The sequence below is a fragment of the Polypterus senegalus genome, chromosome 3, assembly GCF_016835505.1.
Source record: "Polypterus senegalus isolate Bchr_013 chromosome 3, ASM1683550v1, whole genome shotgun sequence".
NCBI classification, from domain to species: domain Eukaryota; kingdom Metazoa; phylum Chordata; class Cladistia; order Polypteriformes; family Polypteridae; genus Polypterus; species Polypterus senegalus.
The window spans coordinates 272,953,082-272,966,772 of NC_053156.1; the positions used below are offsets into that span (position 1 = coordinate 272,953,082).

The 13,691-nt window shown below is 43.1% G+C and overlaps 1 protein-coding gene across 1 annotated transcript; it reads right to left on the reverse strand.

Moving 5' to 3' along the window:
• Positions 1–10,877: 10,877 nt before the first annotated feature.
• On the reverse strand, positions 10,878–11,816 carry LOC120526673 (olfactory receptor class A-like protein 1). The gene has a single exon (XM_039749828.1). It carries the CDS (start codon positions 11,814–11,816, stop codon positions 10,878–10,880), a length of 939 nt encoding a protein of 312 aa, XP_039605762.1.
• Between the last annotated feature and the right edge of the window lie 1,875 nt (positions 11,817–13,691).

Consider the following 13,691-nt stretch of genomic DNA (forward strand, 5'->3'; position numbering starts at 1 on the left):
GTAAATCACTTTTAGATACTTTTATGTATGAAAATGTACTTTATGAATAAATGTTGATATTGTTGTATGTGTCAGCACACAGACTGATCAGATATGTTTGTTCAAAGACATCTTAGCTTATGTAGTTAATGTCAAATACCGTCACCAGAACCCAAATGTCCATCCATCCATTTTCCAACCCGCTGAATCCGAACACAGGGTCACGGGGGTCTGCTGGAGCCACTCCCAGCCAACACAGGGCACAAGGCAGGAAACAATCCCAGTCAGGGTGCCAACCCACCGCAGAATATTTATTTAAATATTTAAATAAATATTTTCAATTTACATCATGATGCCCTGCGGGAATTTGGGGCATCCCCATGTCACAGGGAGGGCTCCCTCTGGTGGCTTTGGTGGATTGGCCGGGATAAGCTGCCGGCCATAGTCCACATGGGGAATTCTCATCATCAGTGGGACAAGTAGAGAAATGACAGGTGAGATGAGTATTGCCTGGTAGACACAAAATGGAGAGGCCGCAGAATACATGTAAGTAGAGCATAGAAGCTTAACAGCTAACATCATCAACTAGTGCAAATATCTCAAGGGGTTCAGTGTCTGTGGGATACTAGGAGTAAAGGCTACCATGAGGTTGGCGAAGGCCAGATGGTAAAGAATGATGTCAGCTGTTAAGAGCTTGGCTTCGAACAAGTAGCTCTGTAGGAAAGTACACCAGACAAGCAGGTTGGCTGGAATGCTTATGATTGTCAGGATAAGGAAGCCAGAAGCTTTGACCACAGCTCTTGTGTCCATAAACTTTCAGCATCAAAACATTAAAGTAAGGAATAAGAGACAGAGGGTAGGGAAATTGTTTAATATTGCACAAATATTACAAAATATTTTTTCACTCAGAGACGTATAGGTACGAGGAAATTTACCTGGTAGTTTGATTGGAGTCAGCATTTTGAGATGAAGACAAGAGCATTAGAGTGTTACAGTGGTTAGCAGCCTAAAAATAGGTTAAATTCCCAGCCTTATCTGTGTGTGTGTGTATCCTTCAAACTCCACTCAGTTGCCACTTACCACAGTGATGCAGTTTAGTTTAGTTGTTGAATCTAAACAAGCCCAGTATGTTGCTTCCTACCTTGAGTTTAGTGCCAATGGAACCAGTTCCCTCCTTATGACCATAAATAGGACTGGTTCAGTCATTCATAGACCATATGTCCAGGCAAGTCACCCAGACTTGAATGTAGGACACTTGTAGACTAATATTAGTGATGAGCCAGCAGTTTGAGGAAAATTGCATTTATGTCACTTTGCAAATAAATCTTGGAATGATGCTGTTAAGTGACCAGTTAAATCCATGCCATTGAACCAGGAAGAATCGTGTGTAATATATATTGTGGTACATGGCCGGCCGTTCATCCCGGCCAATACCCCCAGGCCGCCAGATGAAGCCCTCCTTGTAGCATAGAGGTACCCCTAATACCAGCAGGGAATTATGGACAATGGACTTTTAATACACAGCCCTGCTGGATACCATGGGGGCCGCCAGGAGTCACTGCAGGGAGGCCCAGAGACTATTTGCCTTACGCCCAGGAAGTATGTCACAGTCACGTGGACAAAGGGAACGATGTGCTTCCTGGGTGAAGAAAAAAGATTTTAGGATGTTTATCTGACCGCGGTCAAGTGTTCCAGGTTACATGGACAGAGAGGGTGAAACACTTCCGGGTCAAGGATTATAAAAATCTGGTGTCTGACGAGTGGTCTGAGGGTACAAGGGCGTGAGAGAGCCCTAATCTGTCTCAATACATAAAGACTTTTTCCATTCCCTAAAGTTTCATCTTACGTTGCAGCCTTGCAGCCATGCAGATGAGGGGAGTACACTTTTGATTGAATGACAGCAGGTAGTTCTTTTTCTTTTTTATCTACCTTGTACAACAATGTTATTGCCTTTTTGGATGACAGCTTTTTCTTGCAGTTTTGCTTTTTTGTCTCTTCGTAGGTCGTCTTTAGCCATTTTGTATTTCCAAGAACACTGTTCTCCCCTTTATTTTCATCTGGAACCTTCTCTGTGAAATTGATGCATCTAAAATGGGTGTACAGCATTGCTAAATCCTTAAGGAGCAATACTACTTTCTTTCCATTCCTCTTAAAACCTTTATTATCTCAAAAAAATATATAGTTTTGCAATTGTAAAATAGTATGTATGTGAAATGAATTTTAGTCTCAAGTTTGCAAAACTGTATATGAAAGGAAACTAAGTTCATTTTCTCATCACTCATACAAATTAGAACATTAGAACAGTCTAGACGAGAACAAGCCATTCAGCCCAACAAAGCTTGCCACTGCTATTCACTTAATTCTTCCAAAATAATATCAGGATGTGTTATTTTATATTATATTTTGTGATGTTATATTTTATCTAAACTGCAACCCTCACCAGGAAAACAGTTTCAGAAAATGAGATGTGGCATTTTACCTAACTAAGCATGATTCAGCAGTTGAACAAGGACATTGGTGGCATGGTGCTTGTTGGTCTTACAGGCAAACAGGAAGGTCTTTTTAATTTGTACACAAGACAATAATAATCCATCCATTCATTTTCCAAACGGCTGAATCCGAACACAGGGTCACGGGGGTCTACTGGAGCCAATCCCAGCCAACACAGGGCACAAGGCAGGAACCAATCCTGGGCAGGGTGCCAACCAACCGCAGGACACACACAAACATACAAGCACAATTTAGAATCACCAAATCCACCTAACCGGCATGTCTTTGGACTGTGGGAGGAAACCGACTTTTGAGGAAACACACACAGACACGGGAGAACATGTAAACTGTAGGGAAGACCCGGAAGTGAACCCAGGTCCCCTAACTGAGGAAACCACTGTGCCACCGTGTAAATAATAATCAAATTAAAATAAACTGATGACATATTTATTTTATCAAAGCATCGCCTTACATGCAAGGGCCATTATACACCTTCATTGCAAGTTTGGATTTCCAAATCATCACTCAGCTTTATGCACTTTTTGTGGCATGACATTTGAATGTATTGTAAATAAAAACTGAGGAAATGAGTAAAAAAAAACAAAATATGCAATATAACCATGCCACAATGAAACAATGAAGCAAAATGAAGTACATTTTTTCTATAATGCAGAGACTTTTTTGTTCAGAAAATGGTAGACACAGATTGTCATGTTTTTAACGTGTACAGTTTCTTGCTGGTAGATATTTATTGAAATTCATTTTATGAGGAGGCAGGTCTAATTTAGAGTTATAGTTGTACCTCAGTATACGTCCGCTTTGGAATAAGTCCAACTTGGTATGCGTCCTGTTTGGATGTGAAAAATTTTGCTTTGCTTACGACCTTTTTTTGGAATACAACTCACGTGTTAGAACACCGCGCGATACCCTTTACCTCTCTTGAGACAAAGTCATGACTGCCCACGAGCGTCAGTATGCCAGTTGCTAGCATTCAGTGAACATCCTGCGCTATAACTCTATGTGAATTTTCACATGATTTTGTGTTTTTCCGCATAAATTTGAACTGATTGTTGAAAAGTATGACGGTGGCATGTGTATACGCGACTTGGCTGCTGCATACCGTATGCCGAGAACGACGGTATCTACGATTGTGAAAAACAAAGACATAATTAAAAAGGAAAGTGAGGTCAAAATTTCATTTATTTCATTTAATTACTTTTGTATTTATGTATTTTAGTATTAAGCAGTGTTTAAATTATTTTATACAACCCCATCAATGTATAATATGCCAATAACAATAGGATTTTTTTTTCATGGGAACGGATTAATCATTTTCCCTTTATTTTTTATGAGAACAATTCGTTTGGTATACGTCCTATTTGGTATAAGTCAAAGGATCTGGAACAGATTAAGGATGTACAGTATACCAAGTTACCACTGTATATGACAGTAAAGCATCATGATTTGTAGAAGTTTTAAATCAACTATGAATGAACCACATTTGAATCATCTTAGTAATATCATCAAATACCGGGCCTTTAATGACCTCATTGGCTCAGCCATCAGCAGTGTGTCTGTTTGCGGAGAGGGTGTCGACCTTGTCGAGAGGTTTACTTACCTCAGCAGTGACATTCATATGTCTGGTGATTCTTCCTATGAAGTCAGTAGTTGGAGTGGAACAGCAAGGGGGTCACGAGGTCGCTTGAAAAGGATGTATTATATTCCCAGCACCTTTGAAAAAGGATGAAGGTCCAAGTCTTTAGACTCCTGGCGCTCCCTGTTTTGCTATATGGTTGCAAGACATGGACACTATCCAGTGACCTGAGACTCCTTCAGTACTGTGTCTCTTCAGAGAATCCTTGGGTACCGTTGGTTTGACTTTGTGTAGAATGAAGGAATAAGAGACAGAGAGTTGCTCACAGAGTCCTGAATGAAACAGGGACCCTGAGGGAGCTGTTGTGGCACTACGGCCATGTGGTGAGATTCCCTGAGGGTAATCCAGCTCACGGGATTTAAATTTCTGAGGACCCGAGCGGCAGAACAAGGCCAAGGGGATGACTACATAATACCTGGCAGTGGCAGATAGATGATCATTTCTGAAGGGTGGGACTGGACCATGTGTCTGCAAATATAACTACATGCTGTACTGCATTCTCCTTAACTTGACCTGACCTGACCAATCTCTGAATTGACATTTTCTGAGTGCAGAAGTCAATGAATGAAAATGAAGTACAACGTGTAACTGTGTCTTTTAAATAAAATATGCAATTATTTTACACTTATTTTTGATTTTTCTCTGTGTATGTCTTTATATTTTTGACTTTCTGGACTCTTCAGTTTGTGCTTAAAGATTGAAATGATCAGAATGAAGAAGGCAGCACTAACTAAACAACATGCGTTAAAAGAACAAGTCACTGGCCAGAGACTGTGCACTCAGTAAAGTAAAGTCATGGACTGAAGTAGTTACTTAATTTGAATTACAGGTTGAATAAACAGTCTTAAAATTACCATGCTATTCAAATTAGTGTAGATTGTCTATTACTAAACTCCCTAAATATTTTAATAGGTTTCTTACAGCCTGTAGTTTGTAGTGATGGCCGGGATAAATTAATAGAATGGGATCAAATGGTGGCCTGAGCTGGACATCAGCAAACAAACTATGAGGGGTAAGTAACAATACATAAAAATATATATCATAGTTTTTAAGACTACTCTAAATGGTATTTTGTATCAGGCAGTTGTTTTCATCAATATTTTTTGTAACATTAGTGTAAAAAATAAGTTTAGCATGTTGACCATGCCCCTCCTTGAACCGTCACCTTAACATGGTGGAGGGGTTTGCGTGTCCCAATGATCCTAGGAGCTATGTTGTCCGGGGCTTTATGCCCCTGGTAGGGCCACCCAAGGCAAACTGGTCCTAGGTGAGGGATGAGACAAAGAGCGGTTCAATAAACCTCTGATGAAGAATAAAAACTTGGACGACGTTTTCCCTTGCCCGGACGCTGGGTCACCGGGGCCCCCCTCTGGAGCCAGGCCTGGAGGTGGGGCTCGATGGCGAGGGCCTGGTGGCTGCACCCATGGGGCTCGGCGGGCACAGCCCGAAGAGGTAACGTGGGTCCTCCTCCCCATGGGCTCACCACCTATGGGAGGGGCCAAGGAGGTTGGGTGCAGTGTGAGTTGGGTGGTGGCCGAAGGCGGGGACCTTGGCGGTCTGATCCTCGGCTACAGAAACTGGCTCTTGGGACGTGGAATGTCACCTCTCTGAAGGGGAAGGAGCCTGAGCTAGTGCGCGAGGTCGAGAGGTTCGCTAGATATAGTCGGACTCACCTCGACGCACAGCTTGGACTCTGGAACCAATCTCCTTGAGAGGGGCTGGACTCTCTACCACTCTGGAGTTGCCCCCGTGAGAGGCGCCGAGCAGGTGTGGGCATACTTATTGCCCCCACTGAGCCTGTGCATTGGGGTTTACCACAGTGGACGAGAGGGTGGCCTCCCTCCGCCTTCGGGTGGGGGGAAGGGTCCTGACTGTTGTTTGTGCGTATGCACCAACAGCAGTTTGGAGTATCCACCCTTTTGGAGTCTCTGAGGGGTTGCTAGAGGGCATACTTCTGGGATTCCCTCGTTTTGCTGGGAGACTTCAATGCTCACGTGGGCAATGACAGTGAGACCTGGAAGGGTGTGATTGGGAGGAATGGCCCCCCCGATCTGAACCCGGGTGTTTTGTTATTGGACTTCTGTGCTCGCCACGGATTGTCCATAACGAACACCATGTTCAAGCATAAGGGTGTTCATATGTGCACTTGGCACCAGGACACCCTAGGCCTCAGGTCGATGATCGACTTTGTGGTCGTGTCGCCGGACTTGCGCCATATGTCTTGGACACTCGGGTGAAGAGAGGGGCGGAGCTGTCAACTGATCACCACCTGGTGGTGAGTTGGCTTCATGGTGGGGAAGATGCCGGTCAGACCTGGTAGGCCCAAACGTGTTGTGAGGGTCTGCTGGGAACGGCTGGCAGAGTCCCCTGTCAGAAGTAGCTTCAACTCCCACCTCCGCAGAACTTCAACCACGCCCCGAGGGAGGTGGGGACATTGAGTCCAATGGGCCATGTTCCGTGCCTCTATTGTTGAGGCGGCTGACCGGAGCTGTGGCCGCAAGGTGGTCGGTGCCTGTCGTGGCGGCAATCCCCAACCCGTTGGTGGACACCGGCGTGAGGGATGCCGTCAAGCTGAAGAAGGAGTCCTATAGGACTTTTTGTCCTGTGGGTCTCTGGAGGCAGCTGATAGGTACCGCAGGCCAAGCGGACGCTGCTTCGTTGTTGCTGAGGCAAAACTCGGGCATGGGAGGAGTTTGGAGAGGCCATGGAGAACGACTTTGGACGGCTTCGAGGAGATTCTGGTCCACCGTCCGGCATCTCAGGAGGGGGAAGCAGTGCAGTGTCACCTCGACTCGGGACGTTGTGGGTCGGTGAGAGGAGTACTTCGAAGATCTCCTCAATCCCACTAACATGCCTTCCAATGAGGAAGCAGAGCCTGGGGACTCTGAGGTGGGCTCTCCTATCTCTGGGACTGAAGTCACCGAGGTGGTCAAAAACTCCTTGGTGGCAGGGCCCCGGGTGGATGAGATACCCGGAGTTCCTTAAGGCTCTGGATGTTGTAGGACTGTCTTGGTTGACACGCCTCTGCAACATCGCATGGACATCGGGACAGTGCCTCTGGATTGGCAGACCGGGGTGGTGGTCCCCTCTTTAAAAGGGGACCGGAGGGTGTGTTCCAACTATAGAGGGATCACACTCCTCAGCCTCCCTGGAAAAGTCTATTTGGGGGTTCTGGAGAGGAGGGTCCGTCGGATAGTCAACCTCGGATTCAGGAGGAACAGTGTGGTTTTCGTCCTGGTCGCGAACAGTGGACCAGCTCTTCACCCTTAGCAGAGTCCTGAGGGTGCATGGGAGTTTGCCCACCGGTCTACATGTGTTTTGTGGACTTGGAAAAGGCATTCGACCTTGTCCCTCGGGGAATCCTGTGGGGGGTGCTCCGGGATTATGGGGTACTGGACCCCCTGATAAGAGCTGTTCGTTCTCTGTACAACCGTGTCAGAGCTTGGTCCGCATTGCCGCAGTAAGTCGAGCCCGCTTCCAGTGAGAGTTGGACTCCGCCAGGGCTGCCCTTTGTCACCATTCTGTTCATAACTTTTATGGACAGAATTTCTAGGCGCAGCCAGGGTGTTGAAGGGGTCCGGTTTGGTGGACTCAGGATTGGGTCACTGCTTTTGCAGATGATGTTGTCCTGTTTGCTTCATCAGGCCGTGATCTTCAGCTCTCTGGATCGGTTGCAGCTGAGTGTGAAGCGGCTGGGATGAGAATCAGCACCTCCAAATCCGAGCATGGTCCTCAGCCGAAAAGGGTGGAGTGCCCTCTCAGGGTTGGGGAGAGATCCTGCCCCAAGTGGAGGAGTTCAAGTATCTGGGTCTTGTTCACGAGTGAGGGAAGAATGGAGCGTGAGATCGACAGGCGGATCGGTGCGGCATCCGCAGTGATGCGGCTCTGCATCGGTCTGTCGTGGTGAAAAGGAGCTGAGCCGTAAGGCAAAGCTCTCAATTTACCAGTCGATCTACTCCTACCCTCACCTATGGTCATGAGCTATGGGTAGTGACCAAAGAACGAATGTTGACCCTGAGATCTTGATAAGTAAAAATGTAGCATTTAAATTCTTCACCATGTTTGTCAGGGTATTCTGGTTTTCCTCCCACAAAACAAAGACGGTTGACTCTAACGTCTAAGTAAATGTGAGTTTATGTATGAGCGTACAGTACATTACATTACATGACATTTAAAACTGGACTGGGCAGGTTTATTAAATTAATGGATTGATACAACCACTCATCCATTGCCAAACCTGCTAATCTAGATCATGGTTGAGGGCTGTTGAGTAAAACCCTAAAGCTTTGGTTGCAAGGCAGAAAGCAATGCTTGATAAGGGCCAGTCCACCGACGGGCACCCCTATGCACACCTGCACCCACTCATACTGAGCCAGGTTAGAGCCACCAATTCACACACACATGTATTGTTGATGTAGGAGGATAGTTTGGGGTTTGACTCCAAACTGGTAGATCCACAGATAACACATTATGTGAAGGGACGAATGGTTTGAAGCAATGTCTACTTTTTCTGCACAATAATCTTGGTCTATACCAGCGTTTCTCAACATTTAAGTATTTGCGACTGAGTTTTCATAACAGTTTTAATCGTGCCCCCCCTAACTCTTTTTTGAAAGGAGCCCACTAATACCAATTTGTTCTTTTTTAATTAACGATACATCATAGATGCATATTTTATTATACCTACTTAACTTTTACCGACATTTATCTAACTCTATATTTATTTTTCTAGTATCAGAATGTAGTTTAAGTTCATTTGTTTTGGTTTCAATAGATGTATTTTTCATATTTTTGATTCTTGTTTTCTTTTTTCACATCTTCGCGCCCCCCTTTTTGTTATTTCGTGCCCCCCTTGGGAGTCCCGCCCCACAGTTTGAGAACCACCGGTTTACATCAAACAGCACATGCAAGTTAGAAATTCACTGTAGTCTGTACATGTGACAGTATTTACCCTATGAACCTGTTTTAACTACGGATAAGCAAAATAACAAGAGTAGTCTGGTCTCTGTATGCAGACTGCACGTTTTGTTTGCCCAAAACTTTCTCCAGTTTACGTCTCACGTCTGAATAAGGTTAACTGGAAATTTTTAATCTAAATTGAGTAAGTCTGAGTGTGCTGGGTTGATGGTGTCAGTAACTGTGGTGACAGCCTCCAGCACCATACACTGAACTGTTTGGAATTGGCTGCACGTCTGGAGGCACCGCAACAGATACAGCATTTGTTCTTACAATGACTTGGGGAGTGCCATTCATTCTGGTCTGAGGCAGTGCCACACCACTGTTGGTCTTTGGTTATGCCAACGTTAATCTGATGCTCCTGTCAATGCATTGTTCCCCTCACGCACACCCAGAGTCACTCATGCTGGCCATCAAAAAATTTAACATGCCTAAACTACCAGAGGGAATGTTGCTTTTTTGAATTTCTTTAGTCTATTGAATGTAACAGAACTGAGCAATGTGCCTGTATAGAAATCAGTTTACATGACAGCATTGTTTTAGTCCTTTTCAGAGCAGATATATTGTTTTTATCATTAAAGTTTGATTTAATGTGATTTGTCAGTGCTAATTTTAAAGCACTTCAATTTTTTTTTTTTTTTTATAACTTGGGTCTCTGAATTACTGGAAAATTGACCTGCTCTTTATGTTCTCATCAATGGAACCAACAGGCTTTGCTGTCTGATACCTGCAGCTGCAGAAGTACATTTTTTACATACGAATAGAAACACTGAATGTGAAGCTTCAGCAGTGGCACTTCTTTGTAAATGCCAATGTGTGAAAGCAGCTGGCAGACTCTGCTGTGGTGCATCCACATCGATGAAGTGAGCCTCAGACAAACAGATCTCTCCTGAGAAAGCCAAAAAGTCCCTGAGTAACAGGGCATCAGGAACAACAAAGATGGATAAGCACATCACGAGAATGCTCCACAAATTTTTTGTTTTAGAGAATTTGTTAAAGAGATGGCCAGCCTATGATAAAGTCCACAGAGTTTATGTTATCTGAAAGGTCATATGAATCTTAAAGGGCTTTACAAAATGTTTTCTTAAACTGTTTAAAGGAAAAATAGCACAGTATAACAATCAAACAAGGTGAAAAAAATTATTATATCGATTAAAACTGAGTGCATGACGTCATGGATAACACTTAACCAAAATATTCAGTCCATTAAAATTAAGTGCACAACTTTGATGCCTTATACTTTCTCCATATCCTCAGTTTCATTTGAATTTTTTGCTAATTTGGATATACTTTTTAAGTTAAATTTGGATATGGTCATAGGCAGATTTGTGTAGTTACAGTTGTAGATTTAGGGTCGCTGTCATAACAGTCTATATTTCAACTCCTTTCTGCTCCTTGGCAGGGCACAAACGTCACATCTCTGATTTTTCTTTTGTGTATATTTTCTGATCGTTGTTCATTTATTGCATGCATTGGGAATTTTCACACAAGACATCCTGCAGGTTGGGGATAATGTAGGATTCAGCACAAATTAAACAAAAGCTAATGGCTGAGGTGTTATTTTGAAGAGTGCAAAGCTGCTTGACTCCTTGTATATCAATGAGTGACTCTCTGAATGTGTCAGGTATCCATATAACAAACTGTAGAATCAATTTATTTTCATATGTCATTAATTTATAATAAAATATATATTAAAAGGACAGGTAATAAACAGTGAAAGTTTAAGTACATCAAGGTTTATCACATTGTCAACAGTCATATCTTCTTATCTTGGGACAGTGGATAAAGCAATGCTTATTCACTCTGTACATGTACTGTTCTCTGTAGGCTGGACTTCTTTCTTCAGCTTGATCAGTTTAAATTTTCCTTTGATTTTTGGATTAGTGGTGATGACCACAATAGGGCATACTGAAGTATATAGGGTTGCAAAGAAGATCCGGATATCAGAAATAAGAACTGATACTTTTGATATGGTAATGGTGTACAGCCAGATGATGTTGTCAATGCCAAAAAAGACAACATACAGGGTGACCAAGGTGACCACCGCCTTTGAAGCCTTAGTCTCTGCTCTTCTTTCCTTTTGACTGCGATCTGAACTGCGGATGTTCTTTACTTTTTGACCATGTTGGTAGAGGAGCCTTAGGATGTAGCCACTCATGATGGTCATTAGCACTATGAACACAAGGTCTCTGCACATGACACCAAAACCTACCAAGATATATGAATAGTAATCCTTATATATAACAAAACAGTATTCTAAATTATATGTGTATGGAGGAATAGTGTTGTTGATAAGGCTGGAAACAGCATTAACAGCAGTCATAACACTCGTGGAGCAGTAGAGTAGGTAGAGAAATACAATGATGTACAGCAGATACTGGGGGATTCTTGTTTTCAATGGGGCAAGTAAAGAGGTTACTGGTGAGACAGCTACTGCCTGGTAGACACAAAGCAGGCATGTGAGACTAATGGAAAGGCCCCGGAACACCCTAAAGCAAAAGATGGTAACTTTACAGCCATCGTCATCAAAGAAATGCAGATAACCCAAGCCGGCTAATGTCTGTGGAATACTACGAATAAAGGCTACCATGAGATTGGTGAAGGCCAGGTTGCAAAGAATGATGTCAGCTGTTAGAAGCTTGGCCTCAGTGAAGCGATTGTGCAGGAAGGCGCAGCAGACAATCAGGTTGGCTGGAATGCTGATGATTGTCAGGATGAGGAAGCCGGAAGCTTTCATGATACCTCTGGTGTCCATAACTTTTTACCATCAAGACCTAAGTGAGGGAAGTTGTTCAAAGTTAAATTGTACAAAAATATTATAAAACATTTTCCACCCGGAGAGTTATAGATAAGAAGAACACTTTACCTGGCAGTCTAGTTGAAAGAAACAGTTCGGAATGAATGGGTGGGTAGCAAAGTGGCATGTTGGGTAGCAGTCATTGATTGGGTTCAACTTTCTGGCATGATCTCTGTCTGTATTGAGTGATGTGACGGTTTCACCCCGTATTCCTTCAAGGTTGCTTTCTACATCCCAGAGCCATGTAGGTTAGGTTAATTACTGAGTGGGCCCTAAAATCACCCTATAATTAATTTTCCATGCCTTGAGTATGGGAAAGGTGCTATATAAATTAAATGTATTATTACGGGGGACATTCAAAAAGTTTCAGCACTTTTATATTTTCATTGGAAATGGTGAAGGTGGGAAGAGTAATATTTGGGCATTGAAAAGTTAGTACGACGTTGGTAAAACTACATTATGTAGAAAAGTGATGTCGTTTGTTTTGTGAAATTCTTAATGAATAGAATAAAAAAAAAGTGCGGAAACATTTTGAATGTCCCTCATATTATTATTATGGGCAGACACCCTTTAGAGAGTTGCTTTCTTCTTTGTGTCCAGTGTAGGATATTTACTTTTTTAAATGACTATTTAAACCTGATTTTTTGGATAATTTAACAGGTTTATTTGCAATATTTGTTACTTTTCTCTATTTATATGTTCATATTTTTGGCTTTCTGGTCTCCTTTCATTTCTTGGTTAAAGAAACTAATGAGAAGAATAAGGAAGACAGAACTCACTAGGCATCATGTGGATACTGAATGGAGTGTATCCCTCCGATTCTCCTGCCATTTCTGGGACAGAAAGGTTACATGGAGGTGGCACTTACAATGAAAGCCTTTCATTATCATCAGAGTCCTCACTCGGAGGGAGTTTAAAAAAAAAATGATTTCTTTTAACCTTAATTTATTAGTTTATTTTTTCTTAGATCTCAGTATTCACATATTTTCTAATCTCTGTATCGAGACAACAGTTAATGTAATGGTAATGCTTCCTTTTCATTCTCAGTTGGTTGCTGGACCATGTTTTGACCGCAGGCATGGTCATTATATTAATGCTACCAGTCTGTGAAAGGCTGTACATGAAATGTCCATGGTCTGCGAAACTCTTCCTTTATTAAACTTGTAATAAGTGGTCTGTGGCGCCATGCAGGCTAAGAACGAGTGCAGGTGTGCATCTGTCAGCACTACTCCTGGATTGATTGTTTGGCGTATTGTGCACTCATGTGCATGTGGATCAGTCAGATGCCTCATTCACACCTCGGAGGGTCCAATCTGCAGACAATCAAGCCAGTATAAGAGAGTGAGAACAGAGAAATAGAAAAGAGAACTGGAGTGTAAAGCAAGAGAAAGAGAGAAAGAACCAGAAGCAGGATTAGGACAGCTTATGCTAAAGAGTGACAGAGGTAGGTGGTTGTGTGTGAGCCCCAGGGAAAGAAGCCTGGGGATAAAGAAGGGACACTCCTATTGAACGATGCTAGAGAGTTAGGAGCACCAAGTTATATGGAGACTCCTACAGACGGCAAAGGATTGGCAGCTGGAGACGTGTGCAACTCGGTGCAGCGCCCAAGAGATGCAGAGGGTCTGGCAATGGGGACCCAAACCAGGCATTTAGGATTGATTGCATCTGTTGGAAGGATGTCTCCTGTGGCTGCAGAATCCCCTACAGGGTAGGCTGAGGTGACATTGTGTTTTAGAAGGAAGTATTAGATTAGATTAGATTAGATTAGATTAGATTAGATTAGATTAGATTAGATTAGGTGGTTCCCAACCTTTT